The 15,878-nt window shown below is 40.7% G+C and overlaps 1 protein-coding gene across 3 annotated transcripts in view; it reads right to left on the reverse strand.

The window, feature by feature from the left end:
• Nucleotides 1-4,401: 4,401 nt before the first annotated feature.
• IMPG2 (interphotoreceptor matrix proteoglycan 2) overlaps nt 4,402-15,878 on the reverse strand; it is a 51,504-nt gene continuing 40,027 nt past the window's right edge. For all 3 annotated transcript variants that reach the window (XM_015877056.2, XM_015877047.2, XM_015877038.2), the window contains 8 exons: nt 15,328-15,652; nt 12,973-14,756; nt 11,830-12,049; nt 10,465-10,675; nt 8,500-8,688; nt 8,115-8,313; nt 7,215-7,294; nt 4,402-6,345 (listed from right to left, as the gene is read on the reverse strand). In XM_015877056.2, coding sequence (XP_015732542.1) covers nt 6,333-6,345; nt 7,215-7,294; nt 8,115-8,313; nt 8,500-8,688; nt 10,465-10,675; nt 11,830-12,049; nt 12,973-14,756; nt 15,328-15,652 — 3,021 coding nt within the window. In that variant the 3' untranslated portion in view covers nt 4,402-6,332. The remainder of the gene's footprint in view (nt 6,346-7,214; nt 7,295-8,114; nt 8,314-8,499; nt 8,689-10,464; nt 10,676-11,829; nt 12,050-12,972; nt 14,757-15,327; nt 15,653-15,878) is intronic.

A 15,878-nucleotide genomic window follows, 5' to 3' on the forward strand; every position in this document is an offset into this window, starting at 1 on the left:
CTGCTTTAGTGGTGGTCAGCCCTTAAATGAGGTCTAGAGGAGGTGGAGTCAAGCTCCACCCCTTCCGGGAGCACAGCTCAATTACTCTCACCTGTGCTCCCACAGCTGACCCAACACTTGCCTCAGCTGGTTAATCAGAGGTTCAGGCTGTGGTTACCAGTTTTCCATACAAGAGTAGGTAGCATTGTTTGTGTTCTAGGCTGAAGGCTTCATTAACAGGCATCTGATTCTAGATCAGGTCCTTCCAAACTGAAACTCCTATTATTTTTCCCACTAACCAAGGGGAATAAAGCTGGAAATGGCAAGGTTCTGAAGCAAATACTGTGCAGGATAGCAGGCATCCAGAGATGATCAAGTAACTTTAGCTGGATGAGGTAGTTGATGGTCTTAGAGAATCCCGTCAAAGAGCAGGTAATTTTATTTTGCTCTGCAAACTGCTCTTCAGAATGAACTGCGTGTGTTTTTTATGTGTAGTCTGACATTTAAAACTGGATAAATATTCTTGGTTTTCAAATTTGATCCACAAATGTGTTCTCTGTTTGCTAACTGATCTTAGCTGGATTTGAGCTTTCCCATTTCTCAGAGCAGGCTGGGAGCTGCACACAGCCCTTTGTACAACATACTGCAAGAGGCTTATTTTGCTAGAGCTGTTTTCAGAAATGTTCGTGAGAGATTCACATGGGGACGAGTGGGGTTGAAGAATTCATAGATTTGGTTTTCTTTATTACAGGAATGAATCTCTCTGCTATTTTTACTGGGGTTTCTTGTGGGTGGTTCTATTTCCCCTAACATCTGCCAGCTCAGGTTTTTCATTTTATAAAATCGTCTGGTTTTTGCACACAAGTAATTCAACAGTGGGAAGTTCTGTTAAATGTTTATGGAACATACCAGTCAGCACAGATAATTAGGTTTTTATATCATGACATGGAACACTCTTTGTAATGCTGCGTCTGGGAGAGGAACAGCTGGTGGCTTACAAGTTTGTTTGTGGGCTGCTGAGGGCACCTGATGCAAGACCATTCACCAGTAGGTGCTGAGCAGTGGGACTGCAGAAGCTCTGTTGTACTCTGTTGTGCACTTCATTCACTCTTTCATAATTAAAATTGGCCTTTCCCAGTTAATCATCTTTGCTGGATACACTTTTGGTAGTTCCTCTTCTTGTTTGTCTATGCACTTAGCTTCTGTAGGTTGCAGAGGGCCTTTCATTCACAAATCAGCATGAAGGACACTTCACCAGGAGCTGCTTATTGATTTGAATGTGTACCAAACTACAGAGATTCTGGGATATTTCTCCTCTTCTTAAATAAAAGAAGTAAAGAGAACAATGTCTCAATTTACTGCCGAGCTCCTAACCCTTCCTTCTTCCATCTTTTCCAGCTGAATGATCCCTTTCTGGAGACTAGTTTATGCCGCCTGCAGGCTGTGGCCTTGCTCTCTGCTTCAAATTCCTTACCAGCAGCTTCTTTTTCCTTTTTTTGGCAGGTAGGCTCAAAGCCTTCTGTGGTTTACCCTTTTAAAAAGCAATGGAGTCATGTGGAGTCCTAAGAGATGGCCCCAAAATCAGTCTAGTCTGTCATCTACCCACTGATTCTGCTTTCTTTTAGTCCAGTGTATTCAGTGTTGGCAGTATACATGACAGCTCCCATCCAGACCTATGTGCATAATACGAGAAGCTGGACTGTTCTGAAAGGTCAGCCTTCATGTGCCTGCTCACTTCAAGCCTTGGGAGGATGTTTATCAGGGGGTTTGATGTCTGTAATGCAGGCAAACAGGAGCTGTCATTGTAAATGCTGATGTGGCAGGGAGATGGGCACAATGAGGTCTCTTGGAGGAGCTGTCCTAAATCACGCTGTATTCCCACCACAGTTGGCTGTGAGCTTCCAACTATGTCTAGAGGAGAAGACAGAAAGCGAGCCTAAAAAAGTAGTTGTGGGAAGGCGACTTTTTTGTTGACGTTGTTGCTGATTTTAACCAGAACCTTAAGAATCAACACAAAACAAAGTGATTTTGTGTGAAAGCACAAAAATGCTATGCGGCAATATGTGGTTTACCAAGGAGCCATTTGTGTGGATCAAAACCTGCTAACACACCATCTGGAAACAAGGAAGGGAATCACAGACTCTCCCTTACTGAGCAGGTGGCTGGACCACAGTCACAGTAAGGACCACAGCCAGCTGTTACCTGTAGGTCATGCTAAGGAGGCTTGAGCTCCATGCCACTGCTGGAAGCACTTTTTCATCCTCTTCCTCTCTGGGATGAGAGGTCATTCAGTCACTGTGTAATCCTCTCAGGATGGCTTGTATGCACACTGCTAGGACTGCCCTTGCTCTCGCCCTCTTTCATCCAGTCGCTTGCCTGCATTACTGCATAAAGCCTTGACGTATGGCCATATTCCTTATTGTTACTGCTTTCATTTCTGTTCAAACTAGGTCAGCCTTTCCAGAAACGCATAGTTTCCCCATCTGGTAATCAGCTGTGGAGATGCAATCACAACTCCAGTTAACACTAACTCTGATTTGTGTTTAATAGGAGACTTTTGGCTAACATTTTCACCTCCTCTGATTCAAGACAGATTGTAGTTGTTGTTGTTGTTTGGGTTGTATAAATGACACCACCTGGTGAGGGGATCTCCTTAAGAAAAGGGCAGGCTTCAATTGTAGCTGACTGTGACCTACATATTTAATAAATACATTAATGTAGTCATTAGATGTGCTGACAGCAAAATTGATTTTTCAAAACATAAATTGGCATGTGTTACAGCAAATTCCAGCACCAGGGGGCTGAGAAAGGTTTGAAACCTGTCTTCATGTTGAATTGAAAATGCAGGAAAACTAAAAGCATAGGTTTGGAAGTGGTGTTCAGCTGTTCCCGACCAGCAGCAGCACTTCAGGCGAGCTGTCACTTTCTGTCCTACAGCCTACTGTCATCTCCTAACCAGAGCTGTCTGCTGCAAGAGCGTTTCCCACTGCAAAGTGCAGGGGTGAAGCAGAAGGGAGGGAGGGTGACAGGCAGCAAGGGAGAGCGCGAGAGGATGGGAAGTGAGCTGAAATTCCTAGAGTCGTTCATAATCTGGAGCAGGAGAGCCAGCTAGTGTTGAATGTGGCAAAAACAAAACTTCCCAGCTTGGAATGACCTATATAAAGAATTCCTTTCCTGTCTCAGAAACAGGTTTGGATTCTTTTTTATTATTATTTGAGAAACAAAAGCATGTGGATTATTATGTAGATCATCAGCCTGCTGATCCCAAACCAGATCAAGCAGTGGAAAGATATGATGGAACCGTTGCTGGTGCTGTAGCACACTTGGAGTAACCAGAAAGCACCAAGAAATTGCTGTGCATAGCTACCAGTATTTAAAGAGTAACAACACTCTGTTGAATTCCATATGCTGTGCAAAGTCAGTCTGTGTCTGTCCTGGAGTGCTTACAGATAGAGATATACTGGCATTGAGTTTTTGCTTTACCAGGAAGAGATGCCTGTCCCTGCTGTGCAGCTGTAGCACCTTTGCATCCCTGCTGCCCACAGGCATGGGGTGGGAGAGAGCTTGGAGTTCTCTCCTGCTTCTTGTGCTGCCTCTCTCATCAAGGAGCCATTCCTGCAGGTCTGATCAGGATACGAGTGACAGGCTTGACTGGTAAAGGCTGAGCTTACTCCCGGTGCTTTTTGCAGGTGTGAAATGTGAGGGTACTGCTCGAGAGCCTCTGTTAGGGGGAAGCTGGCAGCATTGTGCAGAGCCATGTGTTCATCTTTTTCAAGCCTGAGGGCTACAGATAATCAGCACAAGCTGATGGACCTGCCCACAATCAGCAAACAAAAGCTGCCTTTGAGTGCTCTTAAATTAAACTGTCATTCAGACCCATGCTTTTTGACTTTCTATAAGCAAAAAAATCATGTTAATTAATAGCAAGTACTGATAGATTTTTATAAAGAGCTTGGTTTGGTTTTCTGAGGATATTTAGAGGGTTTTGTCTCTGCCTTTGGTTGGGAAACTCTTTACAACAAGACAGTTCATTAAGTCCTTCATGACATATTGTAAGATACATCATCAGAGTTCATGGGAGGAGGGGTCCTTTGTTTTTGTTAAGACATCCTGTTAAGACAACATGTTTTGGTTATTTAATTAGTGCCAACACAGCTTTATAATGGGCAAAGATCATAGTAGAAAGCAAAGCCCTCTATTACATGTTTTGTAGCATGTATTTTCAGAATATAACTGTGCAAGTGATAAAGAATGATGCTCGGCACTTGTGCTAGCAGTGAGCTCAACAGCTTAACCAACTCAGTCTTAAAAGAAGTCAAACACCAAACTTCCTGTCACTGTGTGCACAACTCCTCATGGCTAAGATACCTTGTTTTGTCGTGTCAAACTCACAGTTTCCACATCAATTTTCTAGAAAAAGCATTTTGGAAATAGTATTTTATTGTAGTGAAAATATCATTATGCTTATAGGTACACACACACAAACAGGAAAGAGACACTGTATATACACTGAAATACCACAAGCTCAGTGTAACTGAGAGTGTGCCCAGCAGGTAGTTAAGTACCATTAAGATGTACCTGATCCCAGCTGCCCTGAGAGCACTGGGTCACACTGTGTGACCTCTGTCTTGTAACACTTGGTAACAACAGTATTAAGCTGCACCGTATGCCGCTGCCTTGTATTGTTTGGGGTTACAGTGATTTCCGTAAACCTTTATTTGACAGATTTGCAGCTCTGCTAACTATTTGCTGCCCCTCAAGGCAAAAAGATACCGTGCGTGCAAGCAATCCAACAAGGTTCTCCAGAACACACAGAGGAATTGCACTGAAATCTTTACTTGCTTAGATAAATCAGCCTATAGACAAGTAATTCTAACATTGAACTTTTAAAACTACCATGTGGCTGTTGGCACGTGTGGGCAGAGAGCTACAATTATCTTTGTAAAGACAACAAGCAGCTTGGACTTGGTTGCAGGTAGAAGCTACTGTAGCCCTGACTGCAGTGCTAGTGCCTTAACAAAACAAATGTTGTCTCGAACCAGAGCTTCCACATGCATTAACAAGTGGTCAAAGCTCCCTTCAGAACTTCACAATAAAATGCAATTTCTGTACTTTGTGAGGTCCCCATATGAATTTAGCTGCTCTAAAATGCTTCAGGAGGGCTGCATCTGCAGGAGGAAGGCTACCCTCACTGAGAGTCTAGCCCTTCCCCCTTAGAAACTATTGTCATTCACCAAATACATATACATATGAATAGCACAGCTTGATTTTGAAACACAGTTCATGGTGGGTCAGTATTGCTCAGTTCAGGGAAAAAGAAATAATAAATGAAATCAATATTTAGCTGAATTCAACACTGTTTAAATACTAACTATGGTTTTAAAAAAAGTTGGGCACAAACATCACTGTAGTATTTCATCATTAACCTACTCATGTTTCTATTTCAGCAGTTCAGTCCATTCTGAAAGTAAGCTGGTAAGGAAATACACAACAAAGAAACAATGCATCTTAACAACAGATTATCTATGTACAAAAAAGTCAACGTTAGTCACTTAAGCTTTATACAACGATTGTATGATAGAAGACCTGCTTGTGTCTCTGGCAGGAACAGCTGGACTGCCAACCATCGTGACATTATAACACTGTATTGCAGAAGGAGTGCCCTGCTTTGCTCCAGCACCAGATGTGGCCACTGCAAGTCAGCGGTGACACTTACTGTGAGGGCAGACCATTTCAGAGGGCTGCAGCCTCAGCACTGTGCTGTTTTGCTAATGCCAGGTGGCAAAAGTTTAATCTGGCAGTTGTGTAAAGTAACAGCATTTCCAATGAGGTTATGTTCATATTTATGCTTTAAAATAATGCTAACGCCATTCTATCACTGTGCTTCTCTCCTACAAACCATTCACATGCAAACCACATTCTTCCCACTAGCACTTTGTACTTGTGAATTCACTACAGTAGACTCCAGTGAGGGGATAAATACCAGACAGGATTTTAAAGGTGCCTTTTATTTTCAGTTTGTGCACGTATCTTCTCTTTTCTGAGGAGATTTTTTTTTTTTTTTTTTTTTTTGCTTTGGTATACTGTCCACTTCAGAGTTAATGTAAAATGAACTTTCGTAACCTCTGCCACTTCTGATCACCTCTTAAAATTGTCACTTCACGCAGAGAAGACAGAGGTAACTGAGACAAACAGACATCTGTACGTTTCAGCCATTCATTTAGAAAACATCTGTATCCATCCATGCAATGTTAAGACTATAAGTAACTTTGCAGTTACATCTGAGCCCCTTGCTATGGCAACAAGGTAGTCTTTATCTCCCATGTGCTCTCTACTGATTTCTTTTTATTTTCTTAAAGCAGCTTCCTGAAATGAAAAACAGAGAAGCAATGATTAAGTTAGTCTCTTTCAAGCTTTGGATTCAACACTTACATGAGGCAGCCCTTTCTACTTTCCAGCTGTGGAAAATTTAGAAGCTGATTTGTCTCAAGATGAAAATATGAACAAGTGACATGGAAAAATGTGAACTGCAGTTATTTTCAATTAAAAAAACAAAACAAAACTGTAGTTGAGGACTTTGGAACACAGGGGTTGTGCTATTGTAGCTGTTTTTAACCTGTTCCCAAGAAACTGTGCTTCAGAATCTTGCAAATGAACAGAGCTATCAGTGATTTTCTTATTGCTACAGTGAGAATCCAGTTTGCAGGGGACTGAATGCCGACACTTAATTCCTTGATAGCCTTTCCCATGCTTGACTTTCATCAAAGCACACAGCTCATCTTGGTTAACTGTTCAGAATCATACACTTTCTATTCTGATAACATGCCCACAATATCAGATGGTAGTACTGCACTACTGACCTGCTGGGTTAGCTGCCAAGTCAAGTCTTGCAAACTCAAGATTTTAACATGCTTTTAAAAAATTCTCTTCCTAATAAAACAGGTGGCACCAGCACCTACACTAAAAGCGCTAAGAAGGTTCTATTTGTGCTTTCAGGACCAAATTGATGTCAGTGCTTTTCTGATACCTGTTAATTATGGGATTCCCCTTCACCATTTTTAATGTACTTGCCTACTTGTAACAGTGATTAAATTAAGTACTTTAAAATCATTGAGCCTCTTCAGGAAGTATTGAAATCTTGTAGTGCTCTAGCATTTCCAGACAAATATAGCAATGTAGTAAAGGTTGCATAAGAAAACATCAAAGGAATTATGCAGACAAGGTATTTCACTCACATTTGATGCTGCCTAACAAACTCTGCAAACTGACGGTCCTTAGCGTAGAGCTCTATAATTCGAATTCTGTCCTGAATTTCCTAGAATACAAGAAAGACAATTTTAGGTACGTAAGAAAAATTAGAATACTGTCTATTTCTTTCTCTTGGAAAATAAAACTCATATCCTTTGCTATTTCAAGGAGGAGACCTTGAAATTGGACAGTCCAGGGCTAAAATTCTTCTTTGTGCTATTTTTAAAAGCGAAGTGCTTCAGTTTTGGAATCTAGTCATATTTTACTGTTAAAACCAGGGTTTGGATAGAATGTGACATTTCAACTGGCGTGAACAGAAACATTTCTCTCTCATAGATACTTTCCCCACAGCCCTGGCTACAGGCTGGATTCACACCTCTCACAATTGCTTAAGGATTTGTGGCTTGCTCCTGGATGTAAATCCCTTCTCCTCTTCAGTGAATCCTGGATAGCACCTATACAACAAGGTAGGAGGACAGTATGATCTAACTTGCAGGTTATAGTAAGTACTAAGCTTTAAAAACCCTGTACTAAAGGCCAGGAGGTTTTTACAGCATTGCTGATTCCTGCATGTCAGTTGGCATCAAAAGCTAAAGGCCATGTCTAGCACTAAAGCAAACCCTGTGCAGTTACTTAAGCATTCAGCTCTTTCATCACGTGAAATTCATTACAAGTCAGAACACATACATTCCTTTCTGTATACCTGTTAAAAAGGATTTCTTTCCATGCTTGCTTTCTTCTTTAAATAGTTTCAGCAGCTGTAGTTGTGACTTATCTATCTAGAGCATAGACTCTTGAGAAAGGTTGAGGCCTCAAATTGCAATTGTTAAATATTGGTATTTTTCACAAGATCTTTTTGATGGCATTATGAGAACAAGGTCATTTACCTCCTTAGTAAGCTCACTGTTTTCATAAATGTGCCTTATCTCTTCACTGCTGTAGTCGGTGGATGTCTCTGCACTGGTAGAACTGTAGGACGTTAGCTGAGGGTATCTGCGATAATAATGGCTGTAGCCAGTCGTATCACTTTCATACATGGGGTTGTATTTAACTGCGTTCTCAATGGACGAGAGGCTGTCACCCTGCCTGGGGGAGCAATGAACAAACAGTGAGCTTCTCTGCAGCCCAGAATGGCAGCAGACAGACTAAGGAAGCCTGGCACTCAGAGGTGCACACAAACCCTGCTGCTGGTCAGCTGCATGATATAAGGCTTATGATGAATTATCCTTACTGTGGCAGATGTGTTTTGTAATATTAGATGGTGTCACATACCCCTGTGAGACCTCAGTGTCACTCTTTGTGTACTGGTCTCGAAGGGTCCTTGCCAAGAAGAAGATAACAGCAGATGCCACCAGAAGAAATCCTGCCACAGAAGCAATGGCAATACCCACAACCAGGGGCTCAGACACATATTCTTCACAGTGCTCCCCTCTGTACCACCAGTTCTCTCCTACGCGACACCTGCAAAAAACAAATGCCGGGATAGTAAACATCAACAACAACTGCAACTTTGATTCATATAAATGTATTTAATTTCTTCTTGTGACATATCCTCAGTTAAGTTACCTCAACAAATAAATGCCTTCACAAGTTTGAGCACCAACTTTTTTATTATTATTGACAACAGCCTTTTGGTATTGCTGAATTGAGTGAAGATAGGTAGAATAAGAAAAGAAAAGAAAAGGATAATGCATTTGTGATGGCAAACTTGCTATTTAGAGCATCCTGTAACATGCTACAACTGAAGTCTTCAGACTAAATAAAGACTCATGCACTGATAGAGCCTTGCAGGTAATCTATTAAACACTACAAAGGTAGAAAAAAATCTTTTAATGCTATTGTAAGGCCAATACACATGCATGTGTGTTAAACGAGCAAAATGCTCATAGTGTGTAAAGTCTACAATGGTTAAAGAAATGCATAAAAGAAGGAGCTTGCTTCCAAGACTGAATCTTTGGAATTGCTTCCTTAATCAGCATTCACAATTTCTGCTTTGCTGCAGTTCTGAATATGAAAGCTTTCGGACTTTTGAAGTATACAGACTTACTTAAAATATACCAGTAAAAACAATATATTTCGTTGCATGCCTTTGGAGCATTTTGTTATAAAATCTCAAGGAATTACAGCCACTCACAGCAGTGAGCCTCATTAATAGAAAACATCAGTAAATTAAGTCTTTTGACCTAAATATCTGAAATAGTTTCTAAAAGCAGTAACTGATACTACAGCTTTTTCAAAAGCTTCTTCCTAAGCACTGGCCAGAGCATACCTGAGCACATGTGTTTCCTGTTAGCACTGTTAGACAAATACGATAAAATTTATACTATTATACACATCTGTTAGAGTAACTGTTTTCATATCGCAAAAAGAAACTCACATTTTATTGTTTCTCCTGTTAGCTGCTAAGCCCCTAAGATCAACTTCCTTAAAGTTCTAAATAAGTTTTATTAAAATAAAATCACATGAACTAATATAAATTGTAACTAGTTATCGCTATTGTATTTTTAAAGTAATTCTACCTTTTGTTGATAGGTGTAATTAGATATTAAAACAGATTATTGCATTGATAAAAAGGGGAAAAAATAGCACAGTATCAGAGGGCACATCAATTTATCAGTACATTGCGCCATTTCAGTTACCTGTGAAATACAGACATCTGTTAAAGCACATCTGAACCTTGAAAGGCAAAAAAATACTGATCTGAGGCACGTGTCTTGATTTTCTTATGAACCACACAGTATTTTACCCAAATTACCAATGCTTTCTTTCCTTTTGGGACCTTTCTCTTAAGTAAGAGCACTGTATTTAATGTATCTATGCTAAACAAGGAAGCCTTTCAAATCTGGATTTTTATATTGGGGTCAATTAATATATTTTTTATGACATTATCTAACATTTTTCTTCTTAGAAAAACTTCCGGAAATTCTGTCTTAGAAATTCTGTCCTCCAATTCAAAGAAACTGAAGTGAACAACTCAGTGTACACCATTACTTCTACTTTTTTAGATAGCTTTACCTCCTGACATTTCTGTTCTATGAAAGAAACTAATTACTGCCTCATTTTTGAGCTTTACTTAAGAAAAATAACAGTAAAACTGGGACCTCCACTCAACAGTGTTACATGGTTGATTATTGCAAGCATCTCAAGTGTTACACGTTATCTTGGGGGAATTTTGCACACATCCCATGTAATGCTAGAACAGAGGAACACACATGCATCAAACAGAAGACAACCTACCTACATATGGCCCCTTGCCCAGGGCTGATGTCGCACTTGCCATCATTCAGGCAGAAGTTGGGTTGCAGATCACAAATGCTATTGCAGGGCAGCCCGTCGATGCTCAGGTAGCCAGGATTGCAGACACACTCAGCTTCCCCACTCCAGCGATTTACTAAGCATTCAGAGAACTCATTGCAGGCCTGGAACTTGCAGGGATCTGCTTGCTCACCTGGGAATACCCCCAAAGCAGAAAATATGAGCAATAGGAGAGAACATTACTTAAGGCAGATCGCTGTTGCCATTTTCTCAAATGACTTTTTACTTAAAATAATCTGCCAAAATGCAGCAAGTGTCTTTCCTGAGTTTCAAAGGGCTGTGCTAAGGTGGACAAGCACTAAGATGTGTTCCTCTGCACAGTGCACATTAAGTGGTATGGCTAAGACCACCCAGCAAGACAACTGAAAAGGCAAGTATAAGAAGTGTTCTTTTTCTTACTGGAACACACTGTACCTCAGATGTTTTCTCTCTGCTGGAACTGTATTTTGCAAATGAGTAAAACACAGCTGATCTCCAGTATTTCTTGTCACAAAAAAATTAGGCAGCACAAAGAGAAGGGCAAGGGGACTTTAGGCACTCAGACCCTACTTGTGAAGTGCCTTTGTCTGCAAGGAACACAAGCCGGTTGTATATCTGATGTCTTGCATATCAAGCTTAAGAGGGCTGGCATGAAATTTAATATCAATATCACAAGATTTTTCATGCTAAATGGACTGCCTTTATAGCAGAGCTTCCTCGGAAGCACAGCTGCCATTTGTCAGCAGTGTTGTTTAACAAAAGAACTATTTCCAGGTTGCTTTTATGGTACACTACTGGCTAATTTGGACAGGAAGGAAAGTTCCCTGTATCACAAATGGACTAAGAGGGCCAGAAATGTTTTACTGCAATCAAGCTGTGAGTAGAAGAGTAAGTCAACAACAATTTTCTGTGTAGATACCTCATAGTTAAACTGGCTACCACTCATGGACATGGAGAAAGTCAAACCACGTGTGAAAGTCAGCACAATAGAGATGGGCACTACTGTTCCTGCTGACCAGTCCTCCTGTAACTCCTCAATGAAAGTGAAGTGACAGTTATGTAAGCCAGTTTGAATCCCATATTTCTATATGGGCCCCATATTGTTTGTTCAATCTGGGTCCCAGTTTGTTGTTCCTCTCTCTAGTCCCATAACAGACTTTTGTTTACTTAAACTCTATGAAAGTCTGTCCTGGGCTTTAGAAAAGCCCTGCTTGTGAAAAGCAGTTGGAAATCTCTGAGCAATTAGGATCCTTAGTAGGTTGTTAAAACAGAATCCCTTGCTTCAAACTACTTCCCTGCCATCTTTACCTGATTCCACATCCAGAGAGTATTTGTCAATGGCCAGGTTCATGGTGTGATATGCAGTGTTGCAGAAGTCTTCCAGGATCATATACACAGCATTGGTGACATTTCGAGGCACAGGTTTGGCAAATTTCATTCGACTGTTCACCACAATGCTGCCATTTCTGAAGTTCAGGATTTCCAGATTCTGAAAGCCTGTTAGATTTGACTGAAGGTATGGCACCAGCTGCAAAACAAAGGACAATGACACAAAAACTTAATCCTTGAATCTATGCTCAAGCCAGTTGGTATTGCATCAGGCAGCAGGAGTCTGAATTAGTTCATCCAAATCCCATGGCAAGGGTATTAAAACTCTTCCCAACTGAGGCATCTTGCCAGGGTCCTGAGTATTTCACACCAAATATCAATTTGTAGACAAGTTCCTATTCTACAGTTCAGACACACAGTTATAGGGATGTATGTTGTGGAGCTCTCCCTTGCCCAAAGCAACACATACACATGTCATTTCAAAGGGTATTTCCCTCAAGCATGTTATCCTTTTCTATCTCTTTCCTTTATTCCCTCTGTCTCCCTTAGGAAAATATTCATTACACACAGAAGAGAATTTCCAGGTTAAAACTTGATAGTTTTTTCTGTATTTCTTCTGTGAGGCTTTGCTAGCCATTGACTATTTAGGAGATCAGTCAATTTACAAACATCTTACTTCCCTAAACTACCTCTTACTTGGATGGATTGAATGAGTTGCAGAAAGGCTATCAACAGTCCCAGTGTATATACTACTTCTCTCCCCATAGACTAAATTCAGAGCATACCACAAGCAATTTAAGGAAACATTGTACTGAATTAAGCTACATTTGCTGCATCTACTGACACCAGCAGAACATCTGGACAGTAGAAAATTCACTAGAAAATTAAGATAATGAGATCATTAGAGAGAGTACTGACTGAATAGAAAATGAAAACAAAACAAAAAACAACTGATGATGTCCCCTTCCCCCCATGTTTCCAGATAGCATTTTTCTAGAGAAGGACACAACATCTGGAAACACCAGTCTTGAGTTACTCTCTGCCAAGGACTGCAGACCAACTCATAATTACCAACAATTTCTATCTATGTAAATGGTTATTTAGCATAGAAATTATACTTACCAGTTCCAAGAATCGTTGCTCTAATGCTTTGTATTCAGGGGAATTCTTATTGAACAGATCTTCTGAAAACATCATATTGGTAACCCGAAGACTGAAAAACACAACTAAAGCTCGTGATGGAACAGGAGTGCTATTGTGATTTTCATGCGTAGGCCAAGCCACACCAGCCATCTCTGTGGAGTGGGCATGGGTAGTTAGCTCCACATGACTGTCAGTCATGCTCTTTGCCTCCTCACTTGGCTCAGGAGAAAAGCTGACCATGCTCACATGATCCAGGTCCACTGACACATCCGAGACTCCTGTTGTTTCATCTCCCAGCTTTGCTGAGGTAACCACTGATGATGATACTGTGGACATCATGGGAGGGAGATGGGATGGAAACTCAACAGTGTCTGCTGTTACAGTTACGTAGGAGTCCAGAATGGTGCTGATGCTCATGGAAACAGGTGTGTCATGTTCTGTACCATCCTGTCCAGCAAAGCCCTCTAGAGCAGTGGCTGGATGTATTAAAGAAGGAACTGTAGTTGAAACTTGAGCTGCAGTTGGTATTGCTGATTGTATTGCCTGATCTAATGTCTTCTCTAGTACCCTGTCAGTAGGCCAAACATCAGATGGCTTCTTCATTGCTAATCCGGTGTCTCCGCCTGCCAATGATGAATCTAGGTTTTGCTGCTCTTCTGTGGAAGTATCAGTGTGTACCTCAAAGGGTTCTGCAGTTAGAACAGTTTCTGAAGAGCTTTTGTCCAAGTAATGTACCGTGGCAGCTTCACCTACATTTGACTGTCCTGCTGTGAATAATTCTTCCACTATTGGCCTGTCTTCACTTTGATGTTCAACTGCTACAGAAATTATCTCCTGACCTACACTGGACAGTTCTGGTTGTTCTACACTGAGGGCTACAGTAGATGTAAGGAGACTATCCTCCATACCAAGAGTTAATGTAGATGTAAAGAGACTGTCTTCAACTGACAGACCTGTACTGTGTGCTAAGGAAGGATCTTCTCCAGTTGGCATGTCTACAAAGGAATAGTCCTCTGATGGCTCCAAAACAAAGGGTGGTTTAACAAAAGAAGAATCATCCATGCTCAGTGTTTCTGTCTGTGTAGATGGCTCCACAAATAACGATTCTCCTGTCTGTACCAGAGGTACCTGTTGAGTTGTAGTCTCTGGAAAGACAAATATTTCAGACTCATCAAGGAAATCTTCTTTTATACTGGCCACACCTTCATTCTCATCTTTGGAAGGATCATCATCTAATTTACTCCTAGAGTTAAGAATATAATCTAAGATCAGACCTTCAGGAATATCTTCAGTTCTGATTAGCAACGAATCATTATCATCATCAAGCCAGCTATCGGGACCAGGATAGAAAACTGGTTCCAGTGTTGCCACATCCCAAGGCCAAATGCTTGGTTCCATTCCTTTTCCTGAACCATCAAAAGCTGAACCAGATCCATCATCAAATAGAATTCTATCTCCAAGATAAATATCATTTTCACCTTCCTCTGGGTGTACTTCTAAGGGAAAAGGACTTTCTTCCACAGAGTCATGCAACAAAGAATCTGCATTGCTACTGTCTGCAGGACTACCCTGAGTTACTTCTTCCTTCTCAGCAGTCACTATTCTTTTTGTATCTGTCTCTATGACAGATGAGGAGGCCACTGTTGGTGCAGGAATCAAGGGAGCTGTGTAATCATCTGTAGATGGAGGATCTTCAGGCACAAGGTGAGAAGGGGGACGTGAAGGCAGAAGAAAGTCATCAGATAGTCCAGTATCTTCAAACTCTAAAAATAAAAATGAGCTTTCAATTAATTTTAGTTTATACAAAAAAGTAAAATATGGTTCATTTTTTTGTCTGTAAGTAGGCATTCATTGTGTTTACTGTGATATATACTGATCTCTTTGCATGCTGAAGTCTAAAGGATGTGTGTTGACCTCTCCACTTCTTTTCATTCTGATATTATATGAGCCAAATCAAGACTGTAGAATACTCAATAAAGCAGGTACTGTGTAGCACGTCCTTAGAAGACTGTCTGATAACTATATCTGTTTCAGAGATCAATTATCTTTGCATGGCATCACCTAAACATACTCCATATGAAAATATTTCTGCTGAGTTAAAGAATTATCTTGTACACATAACATGCTGGAGGGATAAACAGGTATTATCAGTTGTTACAGGCAAGTTATCATAGTGTCTTGTTCTTGGATACATGTACACAGTAAAGGTAAAAACAATCAGAGGAATATATCCAATTTATAGACATTTCTGAAAAGCCATTTTGGTAAACTATATATTTAGTGAGTATTCAGAAACACTGATATACAAACTTAAACTTCAGTCAATGAACTTACCATCTGAAGAATCAGGGGCTGAAAGCCATTCCAGAGAGTCCAAAGAATCATGCTCTATTACCGGTACAGTGACCAAAGCAGGAATCTGATTCTCATCCTCTAAATTCAGCCCATCCGGCAAAGATGTGACATCAGCTTCTGAAGAAAGTGGAGCTTCAGGTATCAAACTGACTTCAGAGTCAAAGCTTTCTGGTCTTGGTCGGATTTCGTTGTCAATGGACTCTTCACTATCTAAAGTGGAATCTGGCTTGGTGAAGTCAAAGGGCAAGGTATTGCTGACAGTTGATTCATCTGCTGAAGGCCGTTCAGCTGAAAAGGTGTTATCCTGAAACAAAACCGTAACCTCTATTACAGGGGTAGTATTGGCTGCCCACACTGGGCTGAACATATGAAGGTGTTAACCAGGAGAAAAATCTGGTATTTTTGCTTCTCTGAGGAAGTAACGCAAAACAGCAGGAGAGGCCCAACTAGAAGGATTTGCACTCTTTGCTACTCTTTGCTAATAAGGTTCAGTGTTCATGCAAAATGCACATTCTTGTGACACATATTTT

The sequence above is a fragment of the Coturnix japonica genome, chromosome 1 (assembly GCF_001577835.2).
Source record: "Coturnix japonica isolate 7356 chromosome 1, Coturnix japonica 2.1, whole genome shotgun sequence".
NCBI lineage: Eukaryota > Metazoa > Chordata > Aves > Galliformes > Phasianidae > Coturnix > Coturnix japonica.